The sequence below is a fragment of the Ammospiza nelsoni genome, chromosome Z (assembly GCF_027579445.1).
Source record: "Ammospiza nelsoni isolate bAmmNel1 chromosome Z, bAmmNel1.pri, whole genome shotgun sequence".
NCBI lineage: Eukaryota > Metazoa > Chordata > Aves > Passeriformes > Passerellidae > Ammospiza > Ammospiza nelsoni.
Window position 1 is genome coordinate 965433 of NC_080669.1, and position 16140 is coordinate 981572.

Here is a 16140-nt window from a genome sequence, read left to right on the forward strand (position 1 = left end):
CTGGCAGGTTGCAAACATCCTTGTACAATTCTGGAGCTGATTTCTGGGGGCTCAGAAACAAACAGAGTCAGGAGAGGTGGCATTGACCTGCCTGTGTCCTCTCTGAGAGCACAACTGCAGGAGTCCAGGAGGTTCATGTGCTTCAGGGCCAGAGGAGCACAGCTCTCTGCACATTTCCTCTGAAAGCAGAAGTGCTGCCGTGGTGCAGGAGGAGGCTGTGATGATGTGGGGTTTGCTCTGTGCCCCATGGTGCCCTGGCTGGTTCAGTAGGTCAGCCAGGACTGAACCTGCTCTGCACTGGACTGGAGAGCTCTGGCTGTTTGTTGTCTGTAGGGATCTCTGTAGGTTTGCTGCAGATCCAGCTCCTGCTGACCCAGAGCTGCTCAGCTTTGGGCCAAGGCTCCCCTGAGCCACCCTGGAGGGGCTCCACGTCCTGCAGGGTCCATCCCACGGCATCTCTCCCTTCTTCTGCAGCACACTGGGGATCCTCTGTTACAGTCACTGTTCTGAGCATGGAGAGAGGGCCTGCAGTGGAAAAAATATTTCCTGAGTTCCTTCAAGAAGGGTTTGCATTACCAAGGAGCCCTGCGGTGGGAGCCTGTGGTTACCTGAAGCACCAAACCACAAAACTAAGGTCAAGAAATGCAGCACTCCTGCCACAGTCTCTCCCTGTCACAGAGGAGATGCTCTATTGTATTTGTGCTGCCCCCAGATGAAGGCAGGAATGATGAGTCTGACTTCATATTCTCAGAAGGCTAATTTATTATTTTATGATACTATAATATATTAAAGAATGCTATACTATACTAAAGAATACAGCAAGGATACTTACAGAATGCTAAAAAGATAACAATGAAAACTCGTGACTCTCTCCAGAGTCCCGACACAGCTTGGCCCTGACTGGCCAAAGAGTGAAAACAACTCACAGCAGGATCCAATGGAACAATCACCTGTGGGTAAACAATCTCCAAACACATTCCACACCAGCACAACACAGGAGAAGCAAATGAGATAAGAATTGTTTTCCTTTATCTCTGAGACTTCTCAGCCTCCCAGGAGAAAAATCCTGGGTGAAAGAATTTTTCAGAAAATGTGAATGCCACAATCTTCTCCACCAAAATTCTCAGAATTTAGGCATCCTGGCTCTTTCTGCAGGGACAATGACAGAACCCAGGCAGGGACTTGTGAATCTCTTTGGTCTGTTGCCTTGCAGAATATGCAGAGCTGGTCCCAGGGTTTGTGTTTCCCTCCTGGCTCCTGTTCAGGGTCTGGCTTGGAGAAAAGCTGCTCAGCCTATGCCCTGCTCCTTGGAGAGATGTCATCCTTCTCAACTGAGACCTGTCATCTGATTCTGCTTAGAGGGGAAATACAAATTACCTGGAACTGAAGGACTTTTATTTACTATTGTTACAAATATTTAGAAACCAATTTGTTTGAAGCTTTCTGACAGCGTGCTTTTCATGAGCTAGCACAGATCTGTCATGACTGGTAGATTTGGTGAAACTTTCATTCAAAAGGTTTCTCTGGAATGGGTTGAAAATGGGAAGAAGGAGTAATCCAGTTGATGTGTCCTTCATAAAAATAGTCACTCACCCCCTTGCTAAGTGAGTGCTGTACAATTTTGTTGTTCTGCAGAGGTGCTTGCTGCAGGCATTTTGTCTTAAACATGTATTCTATCAGAATTCTGGGTTGCCTGTCAGCTGTCACTGTAGGCCCTGGCGTCCCCACATCTCAGTTTTTGTAGTCTACTCTTGAGTCTGAAAGGTTGACAAATGCACAATGGTCTTAGGACAAGCATTTCTTGTAAAAAATTCCATTTCAAACATTCATGAAAAAACGTTCACACTTTCTGAGGCTTAACACTTGTATTTTCTATGTCACCCTGAAGGATATTGGGTAAAAATACATCTTTTTAGAAACTGCCCCAGCCTTTGCATACATGCACATCTTTGGAAAATCCATCCCCTTGTTAGCAGAGATCAGAGGAGCAGGAAAGGTTTTGGTTTGTGTTCCAAAGATCCATCAGGTCAGCTCTGGGAAAGGCTGTGTTTGGAATATGAATGACAAGGAAAATGTTGATGGGAGATGCTGAGCTGCTTCATGCCTTGAGTCATCAAACAAAGCAGCTGGTATTTCTTGCTTGATGGGATTTCTGCTGTGTGGACTGACAGGGTTTCTCTTCAGGGTAAAAAAGCTTTTTTAAATTCAGTATCTGTTCTGAAAGATACACAAACCTCCCAATGTACGTTTTGCTTGAGACTTTATCAGCCTGATTTACTAACCCTGGAAATCTAGATAAAATTTAACTAATAATGAAGCAGGAAGGTGTAAGTTCAGACTGAACAGCAGTGAACAACATTAATAGATAATCCTATCTGGAGAAAAACAGGTTGCTTCCAGAAACAGCTCCTCCTCCTTCTTCTTCTTCAGACTAAACATAAATGAAATTGAGGGATATGCAGATGTCAAAATGTGATGGATGAACAATTTTTCTGCCTTGTATGATCTCACCAAACAACACATTTCAGGCTCTCTAACTTGCCCTAGCTTTTAAGTATTTTTAATATGCTTTATATACCACAAAGAAAGGATGAGACTCATGCTTAAAACTTTAAAGTAGAATATTATTTTAATATTTGGCCTGCTCAGGCATGAAGAATAGTGAGAGAGAGAGAGAGTCTTAACTGGTGATTCTAAGAATTAGAAAGGTATTTCTTTTATATTTTCTTCTTCATTTCTGAACATACTGGAGGAGTGACCCTGTTGAGTCGTCCCTGAGGGTGACACTGCTCAGGAGAGCCCCTCTGTGCCTTTGCTGTCTCCTGTGACTCTTTCCACAAGGATCTGCTTCTTGCCAGCTCCCAGGAGCTCTGCAGGGAGGGCAGTGGGAGCTGTCCAGTGAGTGTCCCCAGCCCTCTGCTGGAACTGGGGATCCCAAGGCTGAAAACAGCACAAACTGAAGTGGAAGCTGCTGTTGATGCTGTCAAAAAATTACCATTATCCAGTCTTCAGATCTGTTGTCCTCTGCAGATTTTACTGTAGAATAATTATGGATAAAAGGAGAGTTGGTCTTGGGTTTTTTCATGAGACCACTGTGCTAGGAAAAAAGCATCTGTTTAGAATGACAGACTGAAAATCTACATAAGACATGAGGAGCGATGGTGGAGAGTACCAGGAGGCAAAGATTAAAGTTAACTGCTTTCAGTCTTTTCAGAATTCATACTTTATTTCATATTAACCAAATACAACAATTTCAGTATCAAAGGCAAGAACCTGATCCGACATAAACACAACATAACACGACGTTATATTTAAGCATCTCAGATTTTGCAGGACTGATGAGGATTCCTGGGGCAGAGGCACGGGGCCTGTGTGGTGTTCACTGCCAGAGGCTGCTGTCGCAGGATGAGCAGCGCCTGCCTGCAGGCCCCCAGGCATGGGGAGCAGCACAAAATACAAAATAAGCTGCTCTGCGGGACAGATTGGCCGGCTATTTACAGCAACCCAGGCCCCGCTCCTGATTATCCGGGCAAGAAGCTTAGGGCTCTCCTGGAGAGGTGAACACGCCTTGCCCTGCAGGCACAAGGTGTTTCCAGCCCTTATGGGGAAAAGAGAAAAGAAAAAAGTGTGCTTTCTGACAGCCTTTTGCATTCCTCTCCTGTTCCTTCTCCCTGAATCTTCTCACTCCTATATTAGATAAATCCAGTGTTGTCAATGTTTCTTTCTGTCTGTTATTTCCACATGAAGGGATAAGATCCTGTGTATATTCATATTATGTGCCAATATGCTACATCAGGGAAGGTGTTTGATCAATACTTGCTTTTGCCTAGGTAATTTTTGACCCATTACTCTGAAATAATCACGGGTTTCCTGTAGCAGAATTGGAAACATTCGTTAACACTTTTATTACTGAAAGGAAATCATGTCCTTGCTACAAGTACAAGCTGCAGTTTGCTGTCCATTTCCGCACACTGAGCTCCGTGTGGGACTGAACAGGACAATTTCCATGATTCATTAGCTGAGAGATCTTAAACCTCTGTGGAAATATTTCATCTTACATGTCTCTGATGCTGTAATAGTTTACACATTTTTACTTAAAGCAAGACATGACTTTTTAGGCTACAGATTTTTTTTTCCTTTACCTCCTCAATTGCAGACTTAGGATTTATTTTAAATAAACCATTTTGCTAATATATGATAAGGTTTTCTCATAACCATGGACAATTATATTTATATAGGATGTTCTGCCGCTTTATTTTTCAGGACTCTTTCTCAGGATGATCAAGATGATAACCATTTGAAAATAGAGGATATCATTCAGATGGTAAGTTCATCTTGACAGTTAAACATAAATACTCCTAGAGAAATGTTGTGTGCTTGAGTCAATAAAATTTAACACAATTGCAACCTGTAAAGTACTTCTGGATAGATATACTCTTTTTTTATACCAGGAATGTCAATTTCAGTTTAGAGATTGTAAGATTTTGGAGCCCCTATCAAAAATGAACAGGTCATAACTTTAGTATTTGGATAAAATCTCAAGATTGTAAAAAAGGGGAAGATATTAATATACGTGAAAATACAAGAGGAGAATATGCAGAGTTTATTAACTCATGTTCATACTCCTGAGCTGGTGCGTGCCTGTTTTATGAATTTCCAGGCCGGTGTTTGTGTTGTCTGCGATTGTTGCTAATCCTCATTTCTCCCGATCCCGAGGTTAATTACAGCCCCACTGCGGGCCCCCAGGCAGCTGCTCGTGCCCTGTGGCCCGCGGGGAGCCCCCTGAGAGCTGTGCTTGCTTTGCAGGCAGACTGCCCCAAGCCCGAGTGCTTCGAGACGCTGTCGGCCATGGAGCTGGCGGAGCAGATCACCCTGCTGGACCACGTCGTGTTCCGCAGCATCCCCTACGAGTGAGCTCCCTGCACGTGGGGCTGGGGGTTTGCATAACTGCCTGCCCTTTGCCCAGGCCTCTGGCAGCAGGCAGCAGCCTTATGGAGGTGGCCAGCACCCCAAACCCCACTCTTGTTCACAAGTTCTTTCATAATGGCTGATTCGGTCTATTAGAGAATAAATTATTTATTTATTTGTTAGACAAAAAACTAACAGATATAAGACTTTTAACAAACTAATATTACACAGAAGTAAGGACAAAAGCAAAACTACTAATAGATACATACAACATGAGGTTAAAAGGACCTATAAATGTTACGGCTAGTGAAGAAATAATAGAACTTAGGATTCAATGGCTCTTAACCATCCAGCTGTTAGTGAGGCACACATGGAGATCCTTTCCCTCAATCCCCAGGGAAGCATCCATGGAATCTGTGTCCAAACTCCAGAGAAAAGTCTCAAACACTTTCAGGTGCAGAAGGCTTCTGCCTCTGTGGAAACTCGTGTGTCTTTTACAGTTTGTAACACAGTCAGGAACATTTCTTTTATCTCTTCCCACATCTGCTCTCCAGACTGAGATGTTGATTGTTAGCTGGGGCCTGAGCCCTTTTGGTGCTGGAGATGATCCCTTTTGAGCCTTGGAGCCTGGGTTATCTCTTCACAGCTGCCCCCACTGTCTGTGGTAGAGAGGGGAGGACACTCCTGGCACAGAGTGTCCCTTGTGGGGCCGGTGCCACCTCCAGCTCAACCCTGACAAAAGGGTTTGCACACATACAGGGATAACCTGGTGTAAATGGGGTCACAGTGCTGGAAATTGGGATGAGGTGACAGGGGAGAGGGGATTAAGAGAAAAATAATTTTTTTTCACTATTTACCATTTAAGTCAACATTAAAAATGATATAGTGAGATGCTGGAATTAGTGTAAAGCTGTGTTATTAGCTTCCAGCAAATTGAGGTATCCTTGAAATATCCTGCTTAGGCTATTGCAGACACACTCTCTACTGTGTTTATGAAGATTTTGTTTGCTTTTTCTCCCATCAATGTCTAGAGAGTTCCTTGGGCAGGGCTGGATGAAAATGGATAAAAATGAGAGAACACCCTATATTATGAAAACTAGTCAACATTTTAATGATGTAAGTAGTCTCCAATACAGACTTGCTTTCTAGGAACCCCATCTACTGTCTCTGACCTCTAGAACAGAAATGTGTTGTGTTGCAATGTGATGTGATGTGTTATCTATTAGTGACAGAATGCTGTAGCCTCTTTGTAATTAACAATTTAAATCAAAGCAGATGAAGATTCTCATTTTCAATAATTGGTACTCAGCATTTTAGTGGCAATTTAGGAGAGTAGAACATTTTAAACTGTAGCACAGTCCTTTTTAGCCTACTGAAGAAACTTAAATTTCTCCAGAGAAATATAACACCAATCCTGTTTAATGCCTTTGTATCACTTCACATGTCTTTTTCCTTTATCATTTTCCTTGAACTTTACTGGGAGACTTCCCAATCAGCTTTGGTGCTGATGGCTTGGAGACCTTCCCATTGCATCCCCAACCTTTCTTTCCTGTCCCCATCCCTTCCACCTGCCCTAAGCTCTGTTTCCAATGCCCTTTCCCTGGGTTTATGAATCACAGAACTCACAGAATCACCGGGTTTGAAGAGACCTTCAAGATCATGGAGTCCAACCCAGCCCCAACCCCTCAACTGAACCCTGGCACCCAGCGCCACATCCAGGCTTTGTGATGGGGACTCCACCACCTCCCCGGGCAGCCATTCCAGAACTTTATCACTCTTTCTGTAAAAAACCTTTTCCTAATATCCAACCTACATTTCCCTTGGTGCAGCTTGAGGCTGTGTGCTCTGGTTCTGTCAGTTCCTGGGGAAAGAGCCCAGCCCCGCCTGAGCACAGCCACCTCTCAGGGGGTTGTAGAGAGTGATAAAGTCACCCCTGAGCCTCCTTTTCTCCAGGATAAACACCCCCAGCTCCCTCAGTCGTTTGTGTTCCAAGAGCCATCATTTCTGTCATGCTTACCTGGGGGTTCTCCTGCCTTGGCACGTTAGAAGGGATGGTGCTCCATCTCACTGAGCCCCTGCCTCTCTCTCCATGGCCAGATGAGCAACCTGGTGGCCTCTCAGATCATGAGCTACGCGGATGTGCCCTCGCGGGCCAGCGCCATCGAGAAGTGGGTGGCGGTGGCCGACATCTGCCGCTGCCTGCACAACTACAACGGCGTGCTGGAGATCACCTCGGCCCTCAACAGGAGTGCCATCTACAGGCTCAAGAAAACCTGGGCAAAGGTGTCCAAACAGGTGAGAGGGACGCGGCCACGGCAGGTTCTTGTGTTTGCTGGGACGCCCGTCGCTGGACGGAGGGATGAATCTGACTCCGTGTTCTCAGAGGGCTAATTTATTATTTTATGATACTATTTTATATAAAAGAATACTATATACTAAACTATACTAAAGAATACAGAAAGGATACTTACAGAAGGCTAAAAAGACAATAAAGGAAACTTGTGACTCCTTCCAGTCGTGACACAGCCTGACCATAATTGGCCAATAAGTCAAAATAATTCGCATGAAACCAATCAAGCAACCACCTGTTGGTAAACAATCTCCAGCCACATTCTAAAGCAGCAAAACACGGGAGAAGCAAATCAGATAATTATTGTTTTCATTTCTGTCTGAGGCTTCTCAGCTTCCCAGGAGAAAAATCCTGGGCAGAGAGATGTTTTGGAAAATATGACAGTGATTTTGGGGGTTCTGATTCCATCACCCGCTGTAAACAACCTTTTCCTAATATCCAACCTACATTTCCCTTGGTGCAGAGGCTTTCCCAGGGGCTGAGACAGGGCCCCTCCTGTGAATATTTCTGCTTTTCCACCACCTGGGATGTAGGAAATGGAAAGATACAAACTTCCACAGATACTGAAGTGTTTGAGTTGCAGCCTTGGAAGAAGCTTGGATTGATGAAAAAATAAAAGTACACAGACATTAAGCAGAAAAATTATAAACTTGTTTTTCTGTAGTTGTAAGTAAGAATATGCCTTCAGTAAGTGAGAGACCTCATTGGGTAAGATGGTGAAGGGTTTTATAGTGTAGTAATGTAATTATATAGAGTAAGCTAAGAGATTAGATGTTATAATAGAAGCACATTTGTGTACGTGTAATTTTATATATAATTTCATTATTATATATATAAAATTATATGCAATTATTATATAATAATTATAAATTATATTTTATATTTATAATTATTTATTATTATACATAATATATAATAATATATAATTCTATATTTATATATTATTTGCGATTGCATATTATATATTAGATATTATAATATATAATATAATAATGTATAATATCAAGAAATAATATGTCCATAGTATATATTTATTACAATACATGATTATTATAAGTATATATAATTATATATCATTTTAATAGAATTTTATCCTATTGGATAAAAGCATTCATAGTGCAGCACAATTAAGTAAAGGTGATAGGTTAGAAAAACAAAAGAAACTGTCACAACTTTCCATTGGATTAGAATGTTCTATATTGCATTGTAATGAAGAACTTGTGACTACCTTGAGCTATGGTTGACTTCTTACTCCTCTAAAATCTCACAACCTTTGAGGCTGATGTTTATCTGAGTAATAAATTGTTTTTAGCTCAGCAGTAGTCCCATCCCTTCATTAAGGTGTTGATAATAGTGGGACTGGCATTTTCTGTCCAGGAATTTTGCATGTAGCTTTTTTAATCTGTGGGAGCAAAATCTTTTCAAGGTAATTGGAAGGTGCCAGAGACTATTTGCCCTGAATGGCTGAAATGTTCAAGTAAAATAAATTTAGATATTTTCTGATAGACACATCTGGTGGTTACAAGCTCTGGTTAAAGTCTGGTCATGTGCCTAAAATAGGAACTGCCTGTGCAAAAAGCCTTTAGGGAGGTCAGGACCTCTCAAATTCCTGAGCTTTTCTACCCAGTAGGAGACTGTTGATAAAAAATCTTCTTTCTCATTTAGGAGCTCAAGTTTAGGTGCAGTGAACACCTCCTTTAAATCCTTACTGGCTGCTGAGAATGTCAGCAAAAAGTGCCAGCCACAAAAACAAGACACACACATTTAAAAAAAAGGCCTGTCAGGATGAAGATAATCCACTCTTTTATGTTCTGTGTTCTAAATGGTTCAAAGAAATACAATTAAAATAAATTCTATCTGTAGCACCTTTTCCAGGCAGCTTTTTCTCAGCTGCTTCACAGCTGGTGCTACATTCTTCTATTTAAAAATCTGTTTAAAATTCTTTCAGTACAAACTTTTATAAGTGAGTTTACCTCCCAACATTTTTATGGATAGAACTTGTTTGATTTTTAAACTTTTCAATTAAAAAATAAGAAACCAAACCCACAGCAGACTGATGTTGTGGCACAGTCCTCTGGTACCTGCTGGGAATGCAATCTGGGTTTTTCATCAGCCTGCCAAATAGAAGAAAGTGACTCTGTCTGCCCACAGCTCTCTCTTGATTGGAAATTCAGTTTCAAATAGGATGAATTTCTCATTGTTCTCTACACTCAAGTCAGTAGCCTGAACAGGCTGAAAATCAAATTTATTTCACTTAAGAAGGAGCCAGGTTCTGGTGATGCCCACTGACAGTGATTTGTGTAAGACATGAATAAATTCTCATTTACATATTCAGCTTTTCTCTGGAACTTGGAGGCAAAATCAGCTCAGTGCGAGCTCCAGGGCAGTGATCACCCCTTGCTGTCACCAACCTCAGTAAATGCAGCTGAGGACCCTCAGCCACATGTAGGATCTGTAATGTTCTTGTGTGCACAGCAAACTGAATTCCAGACCATCAATGTAATAAATGTGGGTTTTCCTCCACTTGCAGGGTAATATCAGCATAAAGACAGGTTCTGTATATCACTCATCATGCTGCCTAATCTCCATTTGCAGAAAGACAGGAGGAACTGCAGTAGAGCTGAGTTCCTAATTCAGTAATGCCTGTTATACTACTCTAGGAAATGGGGTGGGGATAATAAGTGAATTACAGCTCGGGTAGAATCTCATTCCAGTCATTTACATGCACCAGCAATGACGTCTGAAATGCATTTTCTTCCCAGACAAAAGCACTCATGGACAAGCTTCAGAAGACTGTGTCATCTGAGGGAAGATTTAAAAACCTGAGAGAAATGCTCAAAAAGTAAGCCTCCCTACAGTGTACAACTGTGTTTTGTTATAAACAGTGGATAGTTCACGGTAAAGATTAATTGGCTGTGATTAGGCTTTAATATTTTTTTTTCCTAATAACCTTTTAAATTCTAGGTTGGTCCTATTTGGCAATATGGTTTTGCTGCATATGCTGTGATTTAATACCCCTGATGGGTAAACATAGTAGCTCCAGAGATTTACAAATGAAACTATTTTTTTGTCTGAACATTCCCTGTTGGGGTTTCACTTACACTGATAAACTCTCTCAATAAGTGTAAAGCCAGCTTTATAAATTGAAGGTTTTATGAAAAACAGAATTGTTCTAGTTAAGAATTTTAGGGCTTGGTACTAAGCCTGTGTCAGGTCACAGACTCATTCCTATGACAATAAATTATGATTCTGACAAAACTTTATGAGAGGAACATAGAGATAGAACAAAGGCACAGGGATATTTCTTCTGCTGTGGCCTCCCAGCCTGCTGCAAAAACAGCCTGCTGCTTTTGTGCAGCAGTCCTTGAACATTGTTTTCTTTAATTGCTTTGCTGGATTGTGTTTGACATTCTGTAATTTTGGTATCCAGAATATTCCATGTCAAGTGTTCTACAGTTTATGTAGAACTGATTTCAGCCATACAAAAACCTGGATTTTTGTGAGCTTTGTAATTGGGAGCAGGCTTTCAGAACTGAGTGGCATAAGTACCTCAAGTGATCTTGAGAGGAGCTGAGAACTGAACAGCCAGAATAATTAATGGTCTATTTTAAAGATGCCATTAATATTAGATATTGGGCAGAATGCATTCAATTTATCACAGGCAGATCAAACAGAACTCAGGCAGAGCCAGAGGAGCTGTTTGTCCTGGAAAGGAATACAACCCATGGAGTAGAACTGGGCAAATAATAAAGAGTTTGTGCAAGTTAGAGAAAAATGCATTTGCAAATGTAGCTGCAGGCAAATAAGCTGGTTTGTTGGTTTACAGCTGTAACCCACCTGCTGTTCCCTACCTTGGGATGTACCTGACTGACCTGGCATTTATTGAGGAAGGAACACCCAACTTCACTGAAGAAGGCCTTGTCAATTTCTCCAAAATGAGAATGGTAATTTTCAGTTTCCTACATGCTTCGCCAACAGGTGTTTAATTGCATGAGTTAATTATTGATTTCACTGCAACTCCTCTGAATTTACCTTTGGAGAAGCTGCTTTGGTGCTGTGCGCTAGAGGCAGCTTGGGAGAGCAATTACTCGACCCAGTCTTCTATCCCCACCTTCTGGCAGGCTGGGTGCTTTCACGGGCTGAATTTGTCCCCGGTTCACTTTCTCAGAAAGGACAGCAAAAGCAGCTGCCTGGAGCTCGTGGTGGAGCAAGAAAAAGCTTTTTTAAATAACCAGAATTACAGGAATGCAGTGATTCACCAGGAAGCAGTAATCACAATGTTCCTTTCAGAGTGTGCTCTGGTCTATCTGAAAAGCACTTTAAAGTTGATGTCTCTCCCAGTGCCATGTAATGCTGTTTTGTAACAGCTCCTCGGAGGGAGGCATGGAAATTTCTCCTCTAATCTCAGCTTAATGCCCATCTTAGGGCTACACTGCAGCAGTCACTCGAGGCAAAGAATGGGGAGGTTTCATTATGGGCAGAGTGTTTGCTCACTCGGGGCTGGCTGGGGAATAAATGTTTTCTTTGGGAAAGTGAAGTCCTGGGGAGCTGTTGGGAGATGATCTCTACCCTTCCCTTCCCTTCTCCTGACAGAGGAGGAGTTAGCAGAGGCTAGCAGAGACAGAGTAAAGTCTTGTCAGGAATGAGGTGTTGTGGCTGTAATTGTGACAGGCAGCGATCTCTACCAGGTCTACAAGTAAATAAATGTATAAGCTTCTATGATGAAGTTATATTTTTAAATATGTAAGTTGAAGTTATATTTATATATATATATATATATATATATATATATATATATATATAAGTTGAATGGAATAATTTGGTGCAGAATTCTTGCTTTGTGTAGCTTAGCTGAAGCAGAGCTGTGCTTGAGCTGACGTGCTTGTGTTCTTTTGAAAGATCTCGCACATCATCAGGGAAATCCGCCAGTTCCAGCAGACCTCCTACCGCATCGAGCACCAGCAGAAGGTGAGGCTCCCGCTGCTCCTGAAGTCAGGCTGTGGCAGCAGTGACTTGGGAGCCACAGCTGCCCCTGAGAGCTCAGCCTGGTGTCTTCTGCTCCCACGCGTGGAGGAGAGGACAGACAGACACACGGACGCGTCCTTGGGGTGGTGAGACCCCCACCCCGCAGGACCTCTTTGTCTGTTGCCTTCTAAAGAAGTGTTTTGCTCCTTTGGGAGGTCCCTGGGGATTGCAGCCTTGGAGGGTGTGAGGGGTTCAGAGGGAGGTGTGTTCCCCCTGCCCTGAGATCCTGGGATGAGGGTCAGGAGGTGCCCCAAGCATCTGCTGGGGCATCCTGCAATTCCTTGTCCCCTTGCCCTTCTTGGGGGTGATGCAGCTGTTACCAAAGCTGGTCAGTGCCTTCACAGAAGGCTCATCTCAGAGTCCAAAAGAGCAGTTTTGGGCTGAGGTAACCTGACAAAGGATTTGCTCATTCTTAAGAGGAATTAATCCTAATTAATTCTCGGGTACTGCAGGTGCATCTTCATGCCAGCAGCATTCCAAGCTGGCTTGCCCAAGGAAACAACACAACGTCAGGACCCAAAATGTGCTGAAAGGGAAGGAAAGCTGTGAGGTTTCTGTGTCAGTTGCAGGCAGCCTGTCCCTCTGTGTTTCCCCACAGGTCACTCACTACCTGCTGGACAAGACCCTCATCATGGACGAGGACACCCTGTACGAGCTGTCCCTGAAGATCGAGCCGCGGCTCCCCGCCTGAGCCCCGCACAGCCCTGCACACAGCTCTGGGAGGGAGCCACGCCTGCCACCACCCAAACACAGCCAGAGACGCTCCGACCAGAGTGCCAGCTCTCTTTTCCAATAAGAGTCTCACAGCCTTTCCCTCTCAGGCAACACAACACCTGTGTTGGAGGTGAAAGGCAAAGACCCTTCCTACCCGGCTTAAGCGATTTCTGCTTTGCAAAGATCATGTGTGGCACTAGGGACCATGATTTCCTGGAAAACAGGAGACTTTCCTGTGAACAGGCACTCACTGCAGCCATCTCACGTGGCAAATCAAGGGTACAGATTTAAATGGTGGTAATGGACTCAGGTGTGTTAGGATAAATAAGCAAAGTGAGGTGGCTGGGTTGATGGCTAACTATGTGTTCACTGAGGCAGTAATGGCTGTGGTGTTCTCATTGTGTTAATTTCATTGAAAATGCAGGATTTTAGCACTTATCTACTGCTTTGGAGTGATATTAGACAGCATCTAGTAACTTCAGATCTGCAGTTGTTCAAAACACCTGCTGTACATTTCATGCTACTCATTACAAAACATTTTCTTCTTTAAATGTCTCATCAGCCTTTTCTAAGGTGACTGATTGTATCTGTAAAAAGTATTTGTAAATATGTTTTCCATCAGTGAGAGTATTTGCAGCATGGGAAGCAAATGGACTGGTGGAATAGTTGTAAATAGTTGCCAGCTGGGAGGGTGAGGGACCCAGAGGAGTGGTGCAGGGGATGGGGAGCACACAGCTCTGGAAGAGGCACTTTATTTTCCTGCACCTCCTGCAGCTTCTCTGACAAGTCAGGCTACAGGGCACATTCTGGACACACTGTGCAGAGAAATACTTGTCTGTCTGGCAGCAGGTGGTGATCAGCAGTGAACGCTTGGAGCTGCAGTGGCAGTTTTGTTTTACGTGGAATCAGTGGTGTGAAAGATGTCTTTTTTTGGGGTCGTTTTTGAGGTTTTTTTTGGTTTTTTTGTTTTTTTTTTTTCGTTCAGCCATTTGGCGATGACTTAGCTGTAAAACTGAACGTGTCAGTGGCAAACATTGAACGCCAGCAAACACAAAGTATGTATTTTTATCTGAGCTGGTAATTATCACTTGCTTTTGTTTGAGAAAATGTGCTATTTGTAAATGTTTTCAGAGCCTCTGCTTTTGTGACGTACCAGGTGGACAGATGTCATTTCTACAGTAGTTGTTGTACTTCTTGTATTTTCCTCATCAAGAGTGGCCTGTTGTATCTGCATGGGAAGTGAGCTCAAATGCTGTAAAGGGCATCATACTATAAAACACAGGTGTTAGCACTGTCGAAAACAAAAATTGGCTGGAAAAGTGTCCTTACTTTTCCAATGATACTCAGCCAGTTGAAGAAATAGGGCTATATCACCGTATACCTCCCTTAAATCCTCTCAGGGAGACAGATGTTTAAAACAGATTGTGACTTAGGCCTATTTGATCTGACATCTCTTACACAGTCGTGATGCTTCTTAACGCTGGCGATGAACAATGGATCTGCCTGGCTTGTGGTTGTTGTCTTTATTTGCACTTTAATTACATTGCTGGCCCAGCCCAGAGCTGCACATCGAGTTCCATTTGTTCTGTCTGAGTGTGAGCGCCAGCATCTACAAATGTACCTTAGCAACTGTAAATTTCATTAAGGTCCTTCTCCACAAGGACCATCTCCTTGTAAATAACTGCTTGGGGAGGTGTCGCAGGCACTGGAAAATTCCTCCATTAGAAAAGCAGACAGCAGGAGAGAAGGACATGCTAGGAACACTTTAAATAGTTCCGGCTGATGGTTGCTGTAGAAATGTTACTTATAGAAGCTTTTTGTTGTTAAAAAATGTGTTTGTTTCTTCTGACTAATGATTGACAAGAAGCTGATTGCATCCCAATGCATGATATGAGGAGAAAAAAAAACGAGCATGGTTTATTTGGACCACAAAACTAACTGACTGTGGATTCTCTGTGCAAAAGCAGTTACCATTCAGCAGTTCGATGAAACACTTTGAAGTAATGGAGCAGCGGGGAAAACGTGGTCCAAAAAGTGATTTCTTATGTTGTTTCTGTTGTTTCTTTGTTAACAAGGAAAACGTGTTACAGCCGTCAGTGTGAATGGGCATCTCTGTTGTACGCTGTGAAGTGCTGCTTTATCTGCCTGTACCCGGTTTTACCAAATCTCGATGTTCTTAGGGTTACAGGGTCCGAATGCTCGTCGTGCTCGTGTCCGAGTTCCTTGCTGTGTGCTTCTCACGCTGCTCCGTGCATCAGCGCTGGCTCGCAGGGCTGTGCTGCGCTCCAGTGCCCGAGCCCGCGGGGCTGAGCTGGAAATCGCTGCAAACCGCTCGTTCAGCCCCTCGGGGAAAGCACGTCCTGCTCCTATGCCAAAGGTTGCCTCTTGCCCCGGTGGCCGGTTTGGGTCACAATCGGGAGAGTTGGATGCTTGATCTGTGTTCGTAGCAGCAGCAGCAGCAGAATTGTTTAAAAATTGTTGTGGTTACGGTAATGTTTGACTTGCTGATGGCTTCACGTCGATGTTTTTGCTTGGGGATACAATGCTTTTGTTAAAGCACAGGGAGAAGCGAGGATGCGCCTCGTCGCCCACCGCCCTCGCCGGGGCTGCAGCAGCGAGCGCAGCTGGAAGCAGCTGTTCTGCAGCCCCCGCAGCCGGGCTGTGGGCTCGGCGCTGCCCTCTGAGCGGCCCGAGTGCCTCTGCCCGAGCCCTGCCGCGCGTTTGGCTCCGGCCGTGCTCCGCCGGCAGCGGCAGCGGCAGCGCCCGCCCTGTGCGAGCCCGCCCGGTGCCGGCCCGGCCCGGCGCTCCGAGGGACGGACGCCTCTCGCTCGCCGCGCCCCTCCGCTGCTCGGGGCGGCGCTGCTCCCGCCGAGGGCTCCGTCTCTGGGCTCTCGCTGTCTCTGGGGTCCTTTCGGCCGCGGGAGCATCCCAGCCCGGCGGGGCCGAAGCGCCTCTCCTGTTGCCTTCAGAGCCGCCAGCGTGCCCGGGGCTGCTGCGAGCGCGGCGGGCCGGGCGGCGGTGGGGATAACGCGTTGCTCGCCCGCGCCCGGAGCAGCGCAGACACGGCCCCGGCAGCGGCCGAGAGCGCTGCCCGCACGCTGACACCGGGTTAGAGTTGCCTTCACCCCCAGCCTTCACCCCCG

At 44.4% G+C, this 16140-nt stretch overlaps 1 protein-coding gene across 1 annotated transcript in view; it reads left to right on the forward strand.

The window, feature by feature from the left end:
* The window catches only part of RASGRF2 (Ras protein specific guanine nucleotide releasing factor 2), a 122335-nt gene extending 106715 nt beyond the window's left edge, over window positions 1-15620 (forward strand). Inside the window, exons 20-27 of the mRNA XM_059492233.1 lie at window positions 4264-4324; window positions 4807-4910; window positions 5940-6024; window positions 7006-7203; window positions 10021-10100; window positions 11085-11202; window positions 12158-12226; window positions 12882-15620. Of these exons, the coding sequence (XP_059348216.1) occupies window positions 4264-4324; window positions 4807-4910; window positions 5940-6024; window positions 7006-7203; window positions 10021-10100; window positions 11085-11202; window positions 12158-12226; window positions 12882-12974 (808 nt within the window). The 3' untranslated portion in view covers window positions 12975-15620. The remainder of the gene's footprint in view (window positions 1-4263; window positions 4325-4806; window positions 4911-5939; window positions 6025-7005; window positions 7204-10020; window positions 10101-11084; window positions 11203-12157; window positions 12227-12881) is intronic.
* The last annotated feature ends 520 nt before the right edge of the window (window positions 15621-16140 follow it).